The sequence below is a fragment of the Oryza sativa genome, chromosome 4, assembly GCF_034140825.1.
Source record: "Oryza sativa Japonica Group chromosome 4, ASM3414082v1".
NCBI lineage: Eukaryota > Viridiplantae > Streptophyta > Magnoliopsida > Poales > Poaceae > Oryza > Oryza sativa.
This window is the reverse complement of record NC_089038.1, coordinates 23,455,578-23,477,813: the sequence shown is the minus strand read 5'-3', so window position 1 is coordinate 23,477,813 and position 22,236 is coordinate 23,455,578. Positions and strand designations below refer to the sequence as shown.

The 22,236-nt window shown below is 42.7% G+C and overlaps 3 protein-coding genes and 1 pseudogene across 3 annotated transcripts; 1 reads left to right on the top strand and 3 right to left on the bottom strand.

Annotated features, from left to right (window-relative positions):
* Window positions 1–11: 11 nt before the first annotated feature.
* LOC4336050 (casparian strip membrane protein 6) lies at window positions 12–1,206 on the bottom strand. Its single transcript, XM_026024700.2, has 3 exons — window positions 819–1,206; window positions 564–687; window positions 12–455 (listed from the first exon to the last, which is right to left on the bottom strand). Exons 1-3 carry the CDS (start codon window positions 1,055–1,057, stop codon window positions 237–239), a joined length of 582 nt encoding a protein of 193 aa, XP_025880485.1. The 5' UTR covers window positions 1,058–1,206; the 3' UTR covers window positions 12–236.
* Window positions 1,207–2,339: 1,133 nt separating this feature from the next.
* LOC112938644 (uncharacterized) lies at window positions 2,340–2,916 on the top strand. Its single transcript, XM_026024701.2, has one exon. It carries the CDS (start codon window positions 2,426–2,428, stop codon window positions 2,585–2,587), a length of 162 nt encoding a protein of 53 aa, XP_025880486.1. The 5' UTR covers window positions 2,340–2,425; the 3' UTR covers window positions 2,588–2,916.
* Window positions 2,917–3,238: 322 nt separating this feature from the next.
* On the bottom strand, window positions 3,239–5,768 carry LOC4336049 (amino acid transporter AVT1I). The gene is made up of 3 exons (XM_015781436.3): window positions 5,416–5,768; window positions 4,720–5,327; window positions 3,239–4,114 (listed from the first exon to the last, which is right to left on the bottom strand). The coding sequence occupies exons 1-3, from the start codon at window positions 5,660–5,662 to the stop codon at window positions 3,602–3,604; spliced, it is 1,368 nt and encodes a 455-aa protein (XP_015636922.1). The 5' UTR covers window positions 5,663–5,768; the 3' UTR covers window positions 3,239–3,601.
* Window positions 5,769–11,291: 5,523 nt separating this feature from the next.
* LOC107276759 (amino acid transporter AVT1I-like) lies at window positions 11,292–21,526 on the bottom strand (annotated as a pseudogene).
* Between the last annotated feature and the right edge of the window lie 710 nt (window positions 21,527–22,236).

Below are 22,236 nucleotides of genomic sequence, written 5' to 3'. Positions count from 1 at the left end.
AATTTGGACAGTTTATGCTAAGAGTTCCACATCCAAACTGTATCAAAGATATCGAACGGGCTTGCTTATACATTTATGAAAGGAAACACACACAGAGCTAATTAAATTAGGGAAGCAAAGGAACAAAAAAGACGTGCATTAATATTGGTGCACGCACGATGGATCGCGCTGGTCGATCGGCCGGGCTGCTGGCTGCAGGATGGTGGTCGTCGTATCGTACGTACGTACGTCTATGATCAGTGGCGCCTTGCGAGCGCGAACGCGGAGAGGGTGATGAGGACGACGAGCAGGACCATGGCGGCGAAGGAGCCGATGAGCGAGCCGGAGATGCGCTCGCAGAAGGAGTCGAACTGCTGGCAGATGGAGAACCAGTTTGCCCGCACGTTGCCCTTGTGCGCCAGGTACACGATCGCCGCCGCCGCCGACGCGCCCGCCGTCAGCAGAGCCAGCATCGCCTGTGCATATATATATGCACATCACACATACGTATATCCATCACGAACAAGAGCAATTTCTAGCAACAAACATGTAGTCAGCGTCGATATATGTCGTTATTTCCTCACCGTGTCGAAGAAGACGAGGAACAGCCGGCTGTACCGCGCCCTGGGCCTGAGGATGTGCACGATGGACAGCGGGATGGACAGCACCAGGTACGTGCACACCACCGCGTTCGCCGCCACGAAGAACCTGTCCGTCCGGCCGTGCATGCAAAAAATCGAACTAGCTGCATCAAACTTCCTGCGCCTTGCAGCAGAACACAGATACTATTGACCCTGAGCTGTGAGTGGCATCATGTGTATAGCGGATCGATGGCTTACGTGAAGGACGGGAGGTCGCTGTACTTGGCCTCGAACTGGATGAACTGCGTGAAGAAGGGGAGCGTCTCGTTGGTGGTGCCCATGGCGATGGCGCTGCCGATCGTGCCGATGATGGCGATGAACCGGAGGAATGTGTCCACCACCGCGACGGCGCGGTTCACGCCGGCCGCCACCGGCGCCACCAGGGGCGCCTTCGAGCTGATCTCCCCGTGCTCCATCACTGATCCGTCCTTCGTCATGACACGTACGCACCACGAACAGCAAGCAGCTGCTAGTACACCTAGCTAGCTTGAGTGTGGCAACAACAATTAACTACTGCAATTTTGGTTGCTAAATCTAAGCGATCGTTGCAACTCAGAGGTGTGAGAATGCCTGATTAATTGCTTATTGCTTGAGAGAACCTGCATGTGGCAAGACCTTCTTATACTTGGCAAAAGAAGATTTATTTCCGGTAACAAAACCAACATGGTCTGTTTGGTCAATCATGCAGCACGGGGCAAGGGTGTTGATTTAGGTGGCTTTGACAATTCATTGTTGACACCAACTAAAGCACGCCTTGCCATTGGTTGACTCTGCACCTGCTCTTACTTGCTCGAGTGAGGCTATGGGACGCAACGTACCAAGTCGCAAATATTTCTGCTTGAACTAAGCCCTCTTTAGCTCCAAACCCACAGTGTAATGTCGATACTCGATACTCCTAGTCTTTTGTCTACTTTTGGCACCCCCTGAAAATCTGGACTTGGTAAGGCTCCTGGCTCTCCCCTGCACAATGATGCAAAATTCTTTAATTTCTTCGGTAATTTAAGGCTGCGTAGCGAGTTGGTTTCATGAGAATTATTGTTGAAGCAGTTCAAAGATCACACCGATGCGATGTGCATGTGCTGTATTTGATGAAGGCATACAGCAGTTTCCTCAAATGCAGGGACATACTTTCTGGAGTCTGGACAGTGCTTGCCATCTCATGTTAACCTACTTGCTTCGAGTGCCCGTCTCCACGATCGATTTAAAACGCTCCAGCCCAGCTCATATGGACCTGAACATCATGGGCCACAAGGAGGCCCGGATCCTGTTCAGGTCCAAGATGTATGGGGTCGCGCGTCGGCCGGAATTTCGTCACGGCCCATCTTATATGGGCCCGCACTCGAGCCGCAATCCTGTTCTGGCCCAACGAAAAATAAATAAAATTAGGCGCATTCATTCTTGACCTTACGTACCGAGATCAAACGAAATCATCACGTGGTTAAACAACGCACTTTTAAGTTCAAAAAAAAAAAACAACGCACTTTTCCCGATTAAAATTCCGCTCTGATTCGCAAACTATAACACCAAACAAACGGGCGTTGAGATTGAGAAACTCGTGAGCTCCATCCGCAACCGCAAATGACGCTTCCCAGCCGCGAAAACGACATCGGCGACCTTCCAAACCCTCCATAAGCTTTAGCTTCCAATTCCATGCCCTCTCATCGCCACCAAAGCCGTTGACCTCGCAGCTTTAATCCCCGCCCCCAGCCTCTGTCCCGTGGACTCGCAGCAGCACACGGCATCCGTAGCCGAGGGCGGAGCAGGGATCGACGAGCGGCGAGGAGGCGGGCGAGCGGCTGGCCGGCATGGACCGGAATCTGAGCGGGTTCCTGATCGGGTGCGTCGGCGCCGCCGTGACGCTGCTGGCGTACGAGCAGACGCTGGTGTCGAGCACGCAGTGCATCGCCGCCGGCTTCGTCGTCCTCCTCTTCGCGCTCTTCGTCAAGGAGGGCTTCATCTCGCTCTGATTTTCTGCGTGTCAGCGGCGACTTGGTTTGGGGGTTCCCCTTCTCTGCAGCTCGTTTCCGATTCTTTGCTTCCGTTTTTCTGTACCTCATGTCCTGTAGAAGTGTAGAGTAGCCACTAGTTGGAAAAGGAATAGCTTTTGCAAGCAAAAACTAATCCTTTCCGAACTATGAATGCCATCTTGGTGACTTGGTGATGGTTGGGTCATGTAATCCTGCAATTGCTGATGCTTGTTACCAATCAAATTGTATTAGTAGATGACTACTTGTATCTCTGTATGTACCCTTCTTCCTTAACACGATGAACTGCATAGTCCTTGTTGTAGCTTCCACTTATCATCCTGATATCTGGTCTGTGTGACTGTTACTCTTTGCTTTGCTTCTGAATACATACAGATATACTTTGTTTCGTTAGCTGAAACATAAGTCGATGGTTCTCTATGAGTTTTATCTTCGGCTGAACTTTTGAATAAAAAAATCAGTATCATGAAAACATAAATTGTTGGATAAAATCCACCTAAATTGGTACTTAATTTACTCCGAGTGTTCTTTTTTTTTTCCCGAAGAGATAATCTTGATCTGCTAGTGTTCAGCCCAAAATATTTAAAAGCGATGCCCGGCAAAAAAAATATTTTAAAGCAATGAGCAACAAAATTAACACAGCTGCAATAAAATGCTTCAATACATTCAAGTTCTTACAAGATACAACAGATTCAGATGGAGTGCTGATATCCTACAAATATCATTTGGCATTTTGACTAACTGTACTATTTCTGACAACAGAGATACAGATACAAGGCCAATAGCTCCCATAGCTCAAACATACTTACGATCCCGAATTAAAGCACTCTAATCCTCGTTATCTGTACTACCTTGCCTCCACTACAGAATCTCAGGATTTAATCAGATTACTCTGCTGACTGCTGACATTGAGGTACATTACGGAATTGCGTTGCTACAAAAACGTACACAAATTCGGACATCGGTGTTTCCATGCCTAATGTGCATCTCTTGACTTCAAAACTCATAGAAAATCTTCTTCAGAGAAGAGTACGTACCCGTCGCGGCAACCAACGAACCGAGCACGATGATCGCGGCGATCAGCAGGGTCTCGCCCCTGCCGCATCGCGTCAGGCCGAAGATCTTGAGGTAGCAGATGCAGGGGAGCAGCATGGAGGCCATGACGCTGAGCAGCGAGCCGACGAGCGCCATGAGGTGGCCGAAGAAGGGCACCGTGAGGGCGATCACCACCGTGCTGACGACGATGAGGGTCCTGATCAGCACGTTGACGGACCTCTTGTTGCCGGCGAGCAGCTTCTCCTCGATCGCCGTCGCGACCGGGGTCACCATCAGGGCGTACTTGGAGAACGGGTTGATCAGCGTCGTGTAGATCGCCAGCTTCGAGCTGATCTTTCCCTCCGGGAGGTTCAGTGTCACCTGAGATTTGACGTCGTCGCCGTACATGAGGTAGCCGAGTATGGCCATGGATCCGTAGTTGACAGTGCACGCCACGAAGCATATGACCAGTACCTATATGCAGGTAGAACCGTAGAAGACAGACAGTTCAGTCAGTCAGGGGTAGTAAAATGAGCTACTGTAGGAGTACTGTCCAAAGTTAAAAAAAAAAGAAAATAAAGAGTTAATTTTTACTACCTCCACCCAAAAATGTCGCAAACTAGTATGAGATTTGACCCAACCTAGAACAAAGAATTTGAACAAAGGTTCTATCAGATTCATTATCCTAGGACGGATAGGAAGTAGTTGCGTTGGATATTGTACTACTGTTCAGTCATCGTCAGACATTTTCATTTTCAGATAGCTATCAACTATATAGTGTCAGATTCATTGCATAATTCCACAGTTCATATGAGAATTAAAGCATTTCTTTTTGTCAAGCAATAATATGTGGCAACAGACACTTAACAGCTATTTGATGCAACTTGGCATTGTTGAGCTTGACATGAATTATTCGATGCTGCAATGTGCGTGACTGTTTTACTACTCAATATATTCAAGGTTACTTCAGAGTTCAATATCAGATAAATAAAGTTAAATGAAATAAAAAGAACCCAAATTCACCAGTCAAGCCTTCAGTAGTTCAGTGACATCAAAAGTGAAAACAGTGGGCAGCTCACCCTGGAGAACTTGTCCTTTTCCTGCATGGAGTTGCAGAGCGTGGGGAATATGGCATGACCGCAGTAGCAGAAGGTGTACAGGCCAAGAGCAGTAGGCAGGCCACTGACATTCAGCATCCTCCCCTTCCCGTGGAACCCGACGCCGTCGAACACCGCCGCCCACAGCACGCAGAACACCACGACGACGGACGCGAGCACGCCGCTGGCCGACACGTAGGCGAGCACGGCGAGGCTCCTCAGCCACGTCGTCGGCAGGATGACGACGGCGACGACCACGACGAACAGCTGCTTCCCGGACACCACGAGCCCGCCGACGGCGAGGCTGGTGCCCGGGAACAGCTTGTCCAGGTTGTCCCCCTCCAGTATCAGGAACCCGATGGCGACGAGGTAGAGCTCGGCGTAGAGGAACGCCGACACGGCGAGCCGGCCCTTGGCCCCGAACGCCAGCGCGCCGATGTCCGGGTAACCCCGAACGGCCGGCGACGCGGCCATGCACCGCCGCAGGAGGAGGCCGGTGTAGCAGCAGACCATGGCGACGGCGAGCAGGAGCACCAGGCTCAGCCACCCTCCCTCCGACAAGGCGTACGGAATCGACAGCAGCCCAACGCCTGAACCCCAAGAGATCAAGATTAATCGAGTTAAACAGACCGGACGAACAGCTCCTACGACCAAATATCGAGTGTTTCTTGTACTCGCCTGACAGCGCGTTGAGGCCATTGAAGCAGGTGCGCACGAAGGTGGCGCCGTCGCCGTCGGCCTCCGGCGAGCACTGCGCCTCGTGGTCCCGCTCCACCGGCTCCTGCTTCCCGCGGGCCGGCACGGCGGCGTGGGCCTGGAGGAGGGGCTGCTCGAAGTCCGGCCGCCGCGCGGTGCTGCTGTCCTCCGGCGAGCCGCCGCCGCCGCCACGGGGCGGGTGCGGCGGCGCTGCTCCGCCAATGGCCATCCTCCTGCACGCGACGCGACGGAGGGGGGAGCAGAGAACCGTGGAGCGAACGGAACAGAGAAGCGAGCAGAGCACGCGCGAGTCGTGCAGTTTGCTAGTTTTTGGCGTCGCGGGCGAACCCGCAGCTGTATAAAAGGGCGAGAGAACTGCGCTGTTGTTTTCGTGAAATTCTTGCGTGCGGCGCGGCGCACGCGAAGTTGGAGAGCAACACTGCATGCAACGCGATGCAGTACTGCAGCGAGGGGGATCTGCACACGACTGCAGCTAAAACTGGTGGCATTTAGTTCTTCCACGTGGGTTCAAACATCTTTTAGAAAGCATTGGGGATAGACTCCGTCTCTATTTTTATCAAGATTCGTAGTATTAGAATATATTATATTCGGTTATTTATTTTTTATGAAATGGAGGGAGTATACTGCTAATGATTTCTCCCGTTTACTTTTCAGTTCTTTCATTTCATGGAATCTCCGAAGTTTGAACCTTGGAGATTAATGTGCCAATAATCAGAAAATCTGGAAGCAACAAGCTCACTTCAATGCGTGCCTGGTATGCTATCATCCTAGGAGTGGTGTGTCCACAAGAGTATGACTTATGAGGATCAGACTGCACCTAGATGGTGAGACGGAAGCACGCATACAGATATTTCCAAGAGAGTATTGTTGATTGAATGGATTGCATTGGATGGATATGGACCATATGGTTAGCTAGCTACTGGTTGCAAAGATTTCATTTTGATTCTTGGATTTGGCTGCAGCATGCAGCTTTGCTAGCTAGAACGTGACAGGCCGCTCCATGTTGATAAGAAATGTTCTTCTACGGTTTATGGAGAAACCGGTCGGTACCTACTACGTTGGTACTGGTCATTGGTCAATCTTTTTTTCCCTTGGGCGTACGTGTCGTTCTCGACTAAATTGAAGCTGAAAGAGAGCCAGTTGACATTCCTGCGTAGCTGAAACTGAAAGAGCATTTCACCAAACTACCAAGCAGAGCAAAGCTGTGCGCCTGCGGCTGCGCCCTTTCTTTTTTTTTTCTTGACATGGGGACATGGATTCTTATCATCAGCTTAGAAAATTGTGACTCAATTTGTAACTAACTAAGCAATTTGCACCTATTTAACACTTTGTATATAGTCGTTGCTTTCATCCGGTAATCAAGCATGATTAAAGCGTGAATTAAGTAGCTGTAAGGAACATCGATATCATACTACTATAGTATTCACACACTAGCTAGCTATAGACGGAGAGTCGTATATGATGCTATACATGTGGTTCGATTGAGCCGTTGCCAATTTGTCCTTGCCGTTGAGTTCTAGCCATGTGAGCTATGAGCAGTCTCGGCAGGACTCCCTGTCCGGCCTGATCCTTTTAGCTAGATGGATCGTTGTGTATTTCGTCGTGATCGCCCCACAGAGCTTGGAAAAAGGTTCGTCCGTCCGGCGCCCGCCGCTAGCTAACCTGCGTGGCTGTGTGTCACGCCATGTGGTTTGTTCGATTATTAATTCGTCGTCGCCTCGCGAGCGGCGGTGCTCTCGGTCGATGGCGACATGAAATTGAAGCTATAGCGTACGTGCTGAACGGTACATGCTCGATCGGTACAACGTTTTTTGGGCTTCACCATCGTCGTGCAACGTTTTTGGGCATGTACGCACGTAGCTAGTACGAGTACGACAACCCCGATCGAGCGGTTGAACAATTGAGCGGCACCTAGGGCACCAGATAGAATTATTGAGATCCCAATAATTTGCAAAGAGACCTTGTACGTACGTTTGCTGGAGACTTGCAGCTAAACTTATTCTTCTACCGCGTGCAGACACGTATTGATACGTACGTTGTCGTACGCTCTAGGTGAGCAGCTATTTGCGCTCACAGCTCACGCGCTGAGTGATTTGCACCACACAAGACAGGAGCGCGCTGGTAATTGGCAAAGGTAACGTTGCTCATCAGCAGTCCGCACGATGTGACGATGGTGACGGTAGTGCGTGCCGTTGCGTACGCAGTCAGGGTGAGGGAGGTTGTGCGTGACCAGGCCAGGCAGAGCATATGCGGATGTCAACGAGGCCCATAGATCCATGGGACGACAGTTTTGGTCCTTCTCCAGCCGGCCCGGCCCATGCACGTTGTCCTCGATCAACCGTCCCCGGCTATAATAAAGCGGCCTCGGCTACGGCGTGGTGTAAAAATCATGTCTACATGATGAACGCCACTTAGAGCAAGTCTAATAGTACAGCCCACTACTAACTCTAATTCATCTATAGCCAATCTAATAGTCAATTCATACAATAGTTGCTTACTATACTATTAATATATGGTCCCACCTGTCATACACAGTGTGTCTTGGAGTCCGTGCTGCAGCTGGCTACAGATCTGTAGTCCGCTGCTATTCCCTCTCATTGTTTATCTTATTAAAAAATGTTTATAGCTGGCTAATAGCCTGCTATTGTACTTGCTCTCAGAGCAAGTATAATAGTGAGTTATAAGCCTACTATAAGATTATGTGGAGGAGAGAGGTAAACAAAAGAGAAGGGTGTTGGCTCTCATACAAAACCTAGCTTAACACAAACTCCAAGACAAATACATTAAATGTATAAGTGAGAGATAAAGATAGAAGAAAAAAAATTATAGCTAACTGATTTTAGTATAGGCTAATAGTAGAAAGTGGACTATATTATTATCCTTACTCTTATACAACAACGTGGATCAAATCTTCAGTGTTTTGTCACAACAACTCGTAAACAAAGTTACGTTAAGAGTGCGTCCTCGTGACAGCCACCAGCTAGCCCAGCGCTATATCCTGCCGATCACCGCGGTCTACTTGGCGACGGTGCCAGCGCAGCGGCGCGGGTCGACGGCGCCCCGAAGATGCGGAGGTAGCAGGCACAATATGCACGCGCACCCACGCGCTGAGCATCTACCCAACCAGCGCCATGAGAGCAAGTTCAATAGTACTATTAATGTATGCTTCAATTAAACTTATTAATGGTACTATTAATGGTGTAGTATACTCCCTCATCATAAAGGAAGTCGTTTAGAATAATGTTTAAGTCAAACATCGGGAATATAAATCATGAATAACTCTTAAGTTGTTGAGTTTAAAAATATAAAAATAATATGAACAGATTTGTCTTGAAAAATACTTTCATAAAAGTTACATATATCATTTTTCAATAAATATTTTTATAGAAACAAGAAGTTAAAGTTGTATTTTGGAGACCATGTTGCTGCCCAAAACGACTTCCTTTACGAGTACGGAGAGAGTATACTTAAATTCATCTATAGTCAATCTAATAGCTTATTCACACAATATATGGTCGCACCTCTCATATACACACGACGTATTGAAGTCTGTGCTGTAGTTGGCTACAAATCTATAGCTCACTTTCCTTTTCTCTCTTCTCTTCTCTTCTCTCCATGACTTTTTGAAAGCTCCTATTCACACCTCCTAGTATATTTGTTTGTGGCAACTTGTTGACATGGACTCAACAATAAATAATCCCCCTTCTAGCAGCATGTCCACTATTCAGGTACGATCAAGTGTTCAACTCAGATCAGAAAAGAACAGTCCAGATACTGAAATCATATCATTTCAAACCTTCTTCACTGAATAAGAGAAAAAAAAACTGTGGATATATTGAAAGCATATCATTTCAAAATTCTTGCACCGAATGAGAGAGATCATCCATGGAGCCACATCTACCACACGCGCAAAGAACAGATGGATAATGGTACGTGATGCAGGACATCGGTGCTAGATCACTAGGGTTCAAACAAACATAATTTCTTGGTCACTTGGGGTCAAACATACATAGAAACAAGACATCATTGCTGGCATGTTGCTATGAAAATACTCCAGAATGTTGCTGCTTGCATGTAGATGTAGTAGCCCACTTATCTACTGTCACCTTAATCGTAGTAGTAGGAGTTTCATCAGCGATAAAAAAGATGAATGAAAAGAAAAGGTGAAATCAGGTTTTCCCCAATTACATCTTATACATGTAAGAGCATGGTCACCTTGAAATTGTGAACAGAGTGCATATTTTTCAAGTCGCTATGACCGCCGAACAGAGTCCTACTCTTAACATTTGGGACGATAAAATACTTTAACAATTATTGTACTAAAACTACGTTTTATTATCTTTGTTTTCTTTTTCTCCTTTCTCATAAAGTAAAAGTTATAAATGCTAGGGATCGATATTAAGCCGTTGTCATACGTAACAACGATATTTCTTTCTCTTCCGGCCCCCTCTTTTCCATGTTAGTAGACTTACCTGATAAACAAATCTAAGAGATTGCTATTGATTGTCATTGTACATGTTCTCAGATTCACTACTCTTTTATTGTGAGCATATTTCTGAAATTATGAAATGGTGTGTGTTTTAAATACTTTCTATATAAAATTTCTTTTAAAATCATTTTTAAAAAATTTACAATACTCAATACTTAATTAATTATGTACTAATGCCTAATATCATTCCTGCGTCCCTAACCAACTCAGATGCAGTCTTAGTTCTTTCATCACCGATATGTGGGACTTACCAAGCCTAACAAGTCCTTTCTTATCATTTGATAGTCCTTTCTTACTATTCGATCTAGTAGCCACTGCCTAACTTAGACAGTTGGCAGCCTTAGTCAGCCCACTTGCATGCATGGACTATGGAAGGGTGGAGCCCAACAACCGTCAAGGAGAATATTTCTTGGAATGTTTCGTTTGGAGTGGTATATTTCATATTAATTTGGAGTAAATTTCATAAAATTGCATATATTTTGCACATTCTATCACAAAACTACAGATTTAAGAACTTATTTCACAAAACTACAGATTTAGTGTCTACGTTTATCACAAAACTATAGGTACTTTCCACAATACATCACAAAACTACAGATTTAAGAACTTGTTTCACAAAACTACAGATTTAATATCTTCATTTATCACAAAACTACAAGTTTAGTGTCTTCATTATCACAAAACTACATATTTTAGCATTTAAAACATGTAGTTTTGTGATAATGAAGACACTAAACATGTAGTTTTGTGATAAAAGAAGATACTAAATGTATAGTTATGGGATAAACGAATACACTAAATCTATAGTTTTATGAAACAAGTTCTTAAATATGTAGTTTTGTGATAGATTATACAAAGTACATGTAGTTTTGTGATAAAAGTAGACACTAAATATATAGTTTTGTGAAACAAGCTCTTAAATCTGTAGTTTTGTGATAAATTGTGCAAAATACCTGTAGTTTTGTGAAATTTACTCATTAATTTATCTTATCAATCTGGTAAAAATAAATTAAACTCAACTTAAAAGAAACTTTGGTTTTTGTAATTGTAGAAGTCAAATTTAATATTTTATGTTTGTAAGGCGATATATCTCATACTAATCTATCTTACAAGTTATTTTTAAAATATAATAAACGAGGGATATTCCCTTAAAAGACAAATCCATCTCCTTATAACTTATACTATTTTTCTTTCACAATAGAGTTACTGATTTATATATACAAAACTTATAACAATGTTACCCGTGCAATCTATGCACCCTTGCAATCTATGCAGGCCACCACACTAATCGACGAAAAATCAATCCACACACTCCCATAACAATTTGGATCAAATCTTCGATGTATTATCACACCAACTCACGGATAATTTTCATCAGGGAATAGTAAGTCCCCGTGACAGCCACCAGCGAGCCCAGCACCAGTATCCCGCCGATCGCCACGGCCTCCACGCTGCTCATCGACGGCGCCCCGAAGATCCTGACGTAGCAGGCGCAGGGCAGCAGCATGCAGACGGCCACGTTGAGCATCGATCCCACCAGCGCCATGAGGTCCGCGAAGAACGGCAGCGCAAGCGCCACGGCCACCGTGCTGAGCACCAGCAGCGTCCTCACCGCCACGGAGACGGCGCGCGCTCCCTTGCCGGCGGCGCCGCGGATCCTCTCCTCGACGGCGGCAGCGATCGGCGTCACCACCAGTGCGTACTTGGTGACCGGGTTGAGCAGCGTCGTGTATATGGCGACCTTGGAGCTGAGCCTCGCCGACGGGAGGTTGAGCGTCACCTGGGACAGCACGCCGTCGCCGTACATGAGGTAGCCGAGCACCGCCATTGCAGGAAGCATATCACTAGCATCTGGTTGATATTTGATAATAATTAATTGATCAATAATCAATTGAAGAGTTGGTCAGTATATTGATCGACCATCAATTAATCCATTCTGATTATGCACCAGATTGTTTATAACTTGCTTTAAAAATATATGTTTTCTCAAAAACGTGATTTCTTCTACTACATTATTTCTCAGGATTATCTATTTGTCAAGAGATTTTTTTTCTTATCTATCAATCGCATTTTTAACACTAGCTAGATCAATATATATCAACAAACTCATCCTTATGTTCTTTCTCCTTGTGGTGAAGAAAATAATATTCTAACCTAAAAGTTTAAAAAATATTTTTTGGTATATCTTCTATGTCCCTTCTATACCTCTTCCATTAGTTAGCCGTTAAATTTCTATCATAAAGTTCATTTTGCCCTTTGGTATCGAGAAAATATAAATTTATGAAATATATTGATGTAGTGTATAAATTTATTGTATGGGACTATTATATGTATGAGTTTATTTTGTGAGATATTATTTAATAAAAGTAATATTTTAGTTTCGCCTCGCGAAGGGAAAACAAAAGTAATTTTTATCTATGACAATTTATTTTAGATAAAACAAAAAATAATATTTTTTATCATTGAAAACTGTATATATATAGCATAGTTTGTTATAGTAGTACGCAAATTTTTATAAGATAAATCTTGTTATATGAGATAAAAATTATTTTTGTTAAATAATATCTTACAAAATAAACTCATAAATATAATAGTCGCATACAATAAATTTATACACTCCATCAATATACTTCACAAATTTATTTTTTTATACCAAAGGGTAAAATGGAGTTTATGATATGAATTTAACGGTCAACTGACAAAAGGAGTATAGAGGGGATTCAAAGTAAAATTTAGGAGTATGGAAGTAAATAATCAAATCTCAGGAATATAGAAGGGATTGGACGAACTTTTAGGGGTACATAGGGAAATTTCTCTTCATATAAACATAATAATGCACTAAATTGGTCCAGAAAATATTTTTTTAAAAAAGCAAAGCTAAAAGTTGCAGTGTTTTTTTTATATATAGTAGTGTGCAAGTTTAGTAAATGACCTTTGCAAATTGGTTGACTAACGGATAAGAAAAAATCACGACTGATAAATAGCATAGTGTTATGCGCATGCGTATACGGGTATACCTTTGGAAACTGAGACTTCCTCTTCATAGATGTGTAGAGCGTCGGGAACATGGGGTGTCCCCCGTAGCAGAAGATGTACAGCCCGAGAGCCGTCGGGAGCCCCGCGATCCGTAGCGGCGTCGTCGTCCCTCGTCCGGAGAATCCGACGCCGTCGACGGCCGCGGCCCACAGCACGCTGAGCACGATGACGACGGACGCGAACACGCCCGTGGCGGAGACGTACGCGAGCACGCCGAGGCTGCGCAGCCACGTCGTGGGCGCCACCACGAGCGCGACGAGCACGACGAACAGCCGCTTCCCGGCGAGGGACACCGTCCCCAGGGTGACTCTGGCTCCTGGGAAGAGCTTGTCGAGGTTGTCGCCCTCGAGGATGAGGAAGCCGGTGGCGACGAGGTAGAGCTCGACGTACGTGAAGGCGGACACGAGGAGGCGGCCCGTGCGGCCGAACGCGCGCTCGCCGATGTCCGGGTACGTCCGGATGGCGTCGTCGGCGTCCATGCAGCGGCAGAGGAGGATCCCGGTGTACCAGCAGGCGGCGGCCACGGCGGCGAGCAGCGCGAGGCTCACCCAGCCCCCCTCGGAGAGGGCGTAGGGCACGGTGAGCAAGCCAACCCCTGGTCGATCAGAGAATATATAGCGGCATGAGTGCGCACGGTAAATCAACGCAAGCAATTAAGCAAGACTGCAAGGTAGCTAGAAGATCTCGAGCAACATGTACGCACCGGACAGGGCATTGAGGCCATTCATGCAAGTTCGCGCGGTGCCGACCGGCATTGTGTTCCCGTTTATAGTTAGTAAATAAATCTGGCAATATTAGTATAAGAGGCTCAGCATGGATTAATGCAGGGTCATCTTGGAGCAGTATATATAGGCAATAGCCAAGCCCCAAAACAGGCTGGAACTTGGAAGCATTTCTGCACTTCAGCGTCTCGCTTTTGCTGCATACAGCATACGTTGTTGGGTGCATCACCTATACCTACCTATGCGCAGCTATGCTAGCTAGTTGGTCACTATGAAAGATACAGTAGCTAAAGCTAGTTGGTCACTGTGAGAGAACTCCTATGTTACGTTTAACTTTAAAAAAAACATGGTTATTGATAAGTAAATCATGTTATCCTAACTGTAGATTGTATAATTTAATTTGTGTTGTCCTGAACCACCTAACACTTGCTTGGTCCAGACTGCTTCTTATGTAACGAGATATGCCCTCCCACTGATCCTCCAGTGACTGCCCGGCGTGTCACAGTTGTATACTACACTTCTTCTAATATATTGATGTGTAAAGTTTCTACGTGTTCATGAAAAAAACCCTTGCATACAATACAATCTCGAGAATGCTCTACCAATTGCACACCTAATGGATAACGAAATATTGGTTTTGCTTTAAATTTCCTAGCCACCCGTTTCACAGCCTTGTGACAATCCTCCTTTCCCTCCTCTCTCAAGCCTCAAGCAGGTCCTCGTGGTGGAGCGAACGGTACTACTTGTTTTCATTAACAGGGTCAGGGGCACGGTTGCCATGAGCAATGAGGAGGAATCGGAGGGGGGGGGGGGGCTGGCTCCCCGTGCGCTAGTGGGGCCCTTGATATCGGTGTGCGTCAAGACAAAGTGATACAAAGTTTATACGTATGTATATAAAAGTATATACATACATATATACATATAAAGAGGAGAGATGAGAGACTAGAGGGGGCGAACTCACCGCGCAGGCTTGCCCCCGTGTGACCACCCATGCATTAGCACCCCTCAGCGCGGCACCCATGTACTATCTATCTAAGAATCTATACCATTGTACATGCTCCGATGAGCTCCACCGAAAGTTAGGGATGGGAACGGTGATGGATATTCCCAACCGATCCATTATTGTTCTCGTAGAAGTTGTGACGTTTCTGATTCTAGACATAAATTTAAATTGTCTAATTCCTATTAGTATCATATTGATGGTATTACTAAAATAGTTGAATTGGAAAATATAGAGAATTCTCCAACGATTTCATCCCTACCATCCACTCTTACAAAAACAGTGCTCGATCAGTTGGGAATTTCTATCACCATTTTCATTTGTCACATAGTTGAGAGTTCTCCTTTGTAATTTAATATATGGATGATTCAACATCACGTCCATTAATCTTTTAATTCCTGTCCCAAAAAAACTGTTAAGGACTTCTTAGAAAAAAAAATCGCCGTATTTTCTAAGGGAATTTTATTAATTGATCATGGAGAATATCCTGTGGAACTCCTATGTTCAAAAAGAGCACTAAAGTCCCCTGTAGTGATGAGTGTGAATAAACATGTTTTTTTAAGAAACGCATTATAAATCCAGTTGCTCATATCGTGCACGCATTTATCCTATAAACGCACAAACACACGTGGAACACACCACCTCTACGATTGAACCTCCGAAAGACTAGGTTGACATATTTTGAGACTAATGCAAAAGTCATCACGGACGCCTTGATGTCGACAGATATATCGCCTTGAAAGAATAATTAGCCGTAAATATGAGCATCCATGTGACCATGTCAAGTTTAGAACTTAAACCTGAATAGGCTGGTTACAACTTAAGTTAGTTAAGGTAAGCATATTTTGTATGTGAATATATTTATATATACACACACACGGATAAGAGACAAAGGTTTGACAATGTCATGATGTCAAGAGAAAGAACAGAAAGCGATCACACTATCATTTGTCAAGTTTCGCTATATAGAACTTATATTTCGTGACAAACAACGAAAATCTTCAATATATAACGCCTCCTGCTTCGTAATGGATGATTTTTAGAGAAATTTCACAATAATAATTAAACTAGTTCATGTGAAAATCATGAAAATTAACGTCTCAAGGAGCTCTAAATCCACATGCATTCATTGATGACTCCAACTCCTGGTAATTTGATGCACATGTTGCATGCTAGTAACTTCACTGATGAAAAGAACAAAAAAAATCTACAAGCAGGCTAGTAACTCCTGGTATATTGTATAGATTAATTAGTTAATTACCGTGAGTTACTAGCAACACTAGAAGCTGAAACATACGACCTCGACCATGCGTTCGGTGATCCGTACCAACATGAGATTTTGTATAAGCACTCGAGGTTGCTTGGTGGCTGGCAAACCAAGTGTAAAATAATTCACGATCAGGTGCAGCTAGCGGGAGCCATACGTTCTTTTCCAATCAAGGAGTGATCAAGCTACTCGCACACTCGACTGATCACATCAGGTTCAGGAAGCACTTGCGTGCTATCCACTGTGCTGCTGCATGCATGGTTCCATTTCTTTACAGTTAATAACACAGTATGATACGTCTCTTAATTCTGCTAAGTATGCTTATTCCCTCCTATCATAAATACTTGAAACGTTTTGGATAAGTTAAGATTCGATCTAACATTTTAAACTTCAGCTGTAACAAACTTTGAAATATTTAGTTTAGGAGTAGTAGATTCGTCTTGAAAACACACAACTCCCTCCGTTTTTTTCATAACACGATTGACTTCTAAAGATAGCTACGAAAGTTAATATATTTTTATTAACTTATTCTAGTAACTAGCAAAATACATGTGTCTTATAACATGTTCTAATAATACTAGATGATCTAATCTATTATATTATTAAAACAGCTTTGAAAGAAGGCACCACGTTCACTGTGGGACTAGAAATTTTCACATTAATCGGAGAAAAGAAAAAAAAAGAAAATGAGAGTTCAAGTAGAAATACAATCTTCCATATAAGAACCCAATACGAGATTAATCAAAATTCGAAATAAAAATAAAATAAAATCCAAAATTAGAAAAGAAAAGGATAGTCCAAGTAGGAATACAATTTTAAAATAGCTGAAATTCGGAATTAAAAATATGGTATATTAAAAGAAGAGTCCATATAAGAACCCAATACGAGATTAATTAAAATTAGAAATAAAAATAAAAATAAAATCTGAAATTAGAAAAAAAAGAAGAGTTCAAGTAGGAATACAATTTAAAATTAGCTGAAATTCGGAATTAAAAATAAGCAATATTGAAAACAGAATCCATATAAGAACCCAATATGAGATTAATTAAAATTCAGAAAAAAACAAAATAATATCCAAAATTAGAAAAAATAAAAGAGAGCTCAAGTAGTAATACAATTATGAAACAACTAAAAATAAAAATAAAAATAAAAATATTAAAAGAACACAATACGATATTAATTAAAATTTGAAAAAAATAAATTCTAAAATTAGAAAAAGAAAAACAAGATTTCAATTAAGAATACAATTTATAAATAACTAAAATTTGTGATAAAAATAAAGACTATTGAAAGAAAAAACCATCTAAAACACATGACGAGATAATTTAAGTAACATGCCTACAAAGGAGTAGAGTGGTGGCGGTTGATACGGAATATAAAAACTGTTGATAAAACACCAAATATAATCCAAATGACGATTAAATGGAGGGACGACAAGCAGGCTATGAAGCAAACGAGTAAGGCGGTTGCCGGGACTTCTAAAAAATAATAAATAATAAATCCCATTGATAATCATATTCGATTTTTAAAATCTCAATGACAATAAAAAGGAGAAGCAGCGGACGGGGTGTATAGGAGTATAGTTGCAAAGCCGCTGATTGTTGACGGGACTTCTAGAAAATAAAAAATGAATTCCATCGATAGTTATGTTCGATTTTTAGAATCACAATGATAATAAAGAGTAGGCGGCGGACGGGACGTTGAGGAGTATAGTGGCATCGTTTGACGAGACTTCTAAAAATTATAAAAAATGAAACTCAACAAGACAATAAACTCTAAAAACTACAATGTCCAATTTTTAAAGGTTTGGAACTTCTAAAAAGTAAAAAAAACAATTATAATCATGTTCGATTTTAAAATCTCAATGACAATAAAGAAGGGAGGCAGTAGGCGAGCCGTAGAGAAGTGCAATGGCAAAGCCGCTGATGGTTTGGCGAGACTTCTAGAAAGTAAAAATGAACCCAAACGATAATTATGTTCGATTTTTAAAATCTCAATGACAATAAAGAGAAAAGACAATGGACAGGCAATAGAGGAGTATAATGACAACGTTTGACGGAACGTCTAGAAATTATAAGAACGAAACCCAACATTACAATAAACTCTAAAAACTATTTCATCCAATTTTTAAAGGTTCCAAGGAGAATAAATAGAAATAGTGGTAGATCAAGCAAGCAAAATAAGGAAGGAGATGATATAAGGGGCAGCAACTGATGTGACTTTTAAAAAACTATATAAGTAGAAACACTAGATGATAAGGTTTGGTGTTTCAAAGTCTTAAGACAATGAGATAGCTATTTATAAATTTTAAGTAAAATTATATTAAAAAATATATTATTTTGTTTGGATGCTAGTCGCGCAATTGCGCGGGCCATCCAGCTAGTTAAGACTAAACGCACATGTAATTATTATCTTAAAAAAACGCACATGTAATTAACTGGTGGCGGTGGCAGACGAACGTACATTATCACTGGTTTCTTTTAAGATTATATAGGTATATAGAAAAGTTGTAATTGAAGTCTTAAAAATTATAAAAGAATGAAACGCCTTAAACTCTTATGTCGATCGGAGGGAGTTTCGACACGAGTTTTAATCTGAGAACGTCCGTGTGCTCAGTGCTAGGAACGAGACAGATGACAAGAAGGAAGTAAAAGTAAAATTGCTTTCGCTGTGTTGGTATCAGGTGTGTTGGCAAATGACAATGGCATTTGAAATAATCGTTTCCATGACCACGAGAGTCCTTGTCAGACTTTAGTTTGTTCGACGAAAAAAAAATAGTTACTACTACTACGTTGCTCGCGTACGGCAGGTTTAGCATTAATGAACGTTGAATTATGACCAAGGTGATTATTTTTGTGCTCAGTTTGTTCAACGAAAAAAAATACTACCTATGTTTCTAAATATTTTGACACCGTTGACTTTTTAAGCACATATTTGACCGTTCGTCTTATTAAAAATAATTGTAAAATATACAAAACTATATGTATACATAAAAGTATATTTAATAATGAATCAAATGATAAGAAAAGAATTAATAATTACTTAATTTTTTTAATAAGACGAATGGTCAAACATGTTTAAAAAAATCAACGGCGCCAAATATTTAGAAACGGAGGTAGTAGTAGCTAGTAGTAGTAGTTACATTGTGCTAACTACTTTGTGTTTAATTGGTCATGTTCGTCAGGTTTAGCATTTATCACCGTGTTGAATTAGAGCCAAGTAGCCAAGGTGATTGTTTTTGTCGTTAGTAACTTGGGCACGATAACCATAATTTTTCACTGTTTCAGATTTTAACACGACTTGAACACAAAGATGTGCTTTGTGCAGAACGCGTATATGGTCACCAACTCAGCGATGACCTTTCACTTTCAGCGAGCTATCAGTAGTAACAGCAGAAAAAAAAATTGAGAATATGCCTTTTATTTTAACAATTTACGTTTATATCCCTACGTGGGAAGAAATTGCAGAAATATATGTATGCCGCAGACCGAAAACGTGGGTGCGATCACAAATCGTGTTGCGGAGACGCAGGACTGCTGGTCAGACCGTCCCCGCAGAATGGGCAAGAGGAACCCGCGTCTCCACAACACGATTTGTGAGCACATCAGCATTTTCAATTTATAGCATGTGTATATTTCAATGATTTCTTCTCATGCAAGTATATAAACAAAAAATATTTAAGAAAATGTATATTATCATTTTTTTTCAGTAACAGCATAATCAAAACAAGGGTTTTGCACAAGTCGGCAGTATTTTTTGCGCATAGGACATCTCTATAAGTGAAAATTAAATCCCACAAAGAAACTAGGATATGTCACGTCATCTAACAAATACTTACCGTCAGATGCACTTAAAGACACTACATATATAAAAAGTGATTCTCGGTACATCTTTACATATATAGCCGTAGAGTAACCCACCAATAAACATACCGAATAACGTGTGTGTTATGGATTTTATGTCAATAAAATTGCAATAAATCCTACATTCGCAATTAAACAACATAGCAAGTCTAAAATTATCAGATGTGCAGGTCATAGAAACAATCATAAATTAATAAATAAAATAAAAAAATATCTACCACCTACAGAAATATATATATATATGTAACTAACAAATAGAAAAACAAACTGATATGCATAATCCAAAACTATATCTCAACCTAATTGCTTGAACATTGAACCAAATACTCTCCAAAGTTCAATTCTTAACAAAATCAAATAATATAATTCAAATCCGCAAATAGACCAATTAAATTTTAACATACGTAATCATTACAAACAATGTACTATCATATTCGAAAATAAAAGACAGGTTATGGTCGCCTGTAGGCACGACTTAGATAGCTAGTGTTAAGTGATGATAATTTCTAGAAATGTGCAGTTATCGACTCATGCAAGCCTGCTCAAATATATAGAAATTAAATTTAGTAAAGTTTAATGAAAACCAAACAATGCGTATGAATTTCGAGTGGTTGGGTCGCATTTCACAGTACGGAAAGGCCTGGACAACGCACCGGGAGTCTCAAGGGCTCAAGGCTTCAAGCCGATGATGCGAGTCTTTTTTTTTACGGGCTCAAAAGCCCAACGATTCTAACGTAGCCCATGGTTGCCCTCGCTTGGTCCGGTTGTACGGTGTACGGTGTACCACGCGCTGCCACCACTAACGACAGCGCGCCGAGCACAGATCCACCGGTCGTCGATGGCTGTCGCGTACGCTCAGCGCTTGCATCGATCGGCTGTCTGTCCGGTCAAGTCGCTGATGGCTGAAGCGAACTGAAAATGTCGAAGAGAACATGGTAATTTTGATCAAGGACAAGCGCATTTCGCTGGTTTACTGCATCTGCATGCGTGCGAACTTGGAAAGAGGGTTACACATTACATTGGCCTCGACTAGCATACGTGTCGCGGCAGCCTAATTAGCTTGCCCACTCTAGCTTGACATCTCTGTACAAGTATCTCTATAACAAAATCGTTCGAACTCCACAAGGCGGAAACGACTCAGACCTCAAGACAAAAGGAGCTAGAAGAAGAGGAAGAAGAAGAGAATTGACACTTAAAATATATATATCCCGACCATCGACCATGGTACTGACCCAGGCGAGTCATCAGCAACTCAGCATTTGTTGTGTATCGGGTCGGACCCTCGCCGGACTCGACGCTTGCTCATCCTGTCAGGGTCGAACACCTTCGAAGGAGAGGAGCCGGTCGCCGTCGCCGTCGCCGCCGCGGCCTTCACGGAGGCGTCAAAGGTGGCGGTGGCGGCGACGGCATTGCCGCCCTCCACGAGCTCTCGCGGCCGCTCTGTTGGTGGCGAGGCGCTCCGGCGACTCGCGGCGAACACGGCCGGGGTTCTGACGGCGAGAACCTCGTCGGAAAAGGAGGCCAAGAGGACGACGACGAGAACCAGCACCGCCAGTGCTAGGTTGAGACCTCTCATTCTCTTCTAACCAAGGGCGCGTTGTTGGTACAAGCTAAGCTAGTTTTTGCGAGAGAAATCTGTGTAGATAGTGTAAGCTTCGACCATGTTGGTAACAATGGCCGCATCCTGTGCCTTTGTTCTGCTAGATATAGGAATAGGGAAGCAGGGACACTTAGGCAGTGTTAGGCCACATCTGTAACTGGGATGGCTGAGATCTCGGTCCAAAAGCATAAAGCTCAAAGAGATGGACACCCAACAAGGCAACCAAATCACTTTATACTTGAAGGTGATTCTTGCTGAGTTGCTGGCTCATGGTGTTGCGCATTTGCATGTAACCCAGTACTAGTTTGGTAGAAAGAGAAGGGCGTTGCGGGTCTGCCTGACAAGCTACTGAAATATACTCCTATCTTAGACGTGACATGTGAGTGACTGAGGTACTCCCTCCGTCCCAAAAAAAAGACAAACCCTGATTTCTGTGTCCAACGTTTGACAGTCCGTCTTATTTGAAAAAAATATGAAAAAAAAATTAAAAAGATAAGTCACGCATAAAGTATTAATCATGTTTTATCATCTAACAAAAATGAAAATACTAATTATAAAAAAATTTCATATAAGACGGACAGTCAAACGTTGGCACGGAAACCTAAGGTTTACCTTTTTTTTTTTTGACTTAGGGAGTAAATAGTAGCTTGGTGTTTTGGTAATGCAGGATTATGCGGTGATGGTTAATCAACATCAAAAAAACAAAGGTGACCGTGCCCACTGGGAAAAGAAAGCACAGCATGCAGTTGCATTCTGCGGTGCTGAATTCTATTTTAGAAGAATCTGCCAGGTGGAAATAAAGATG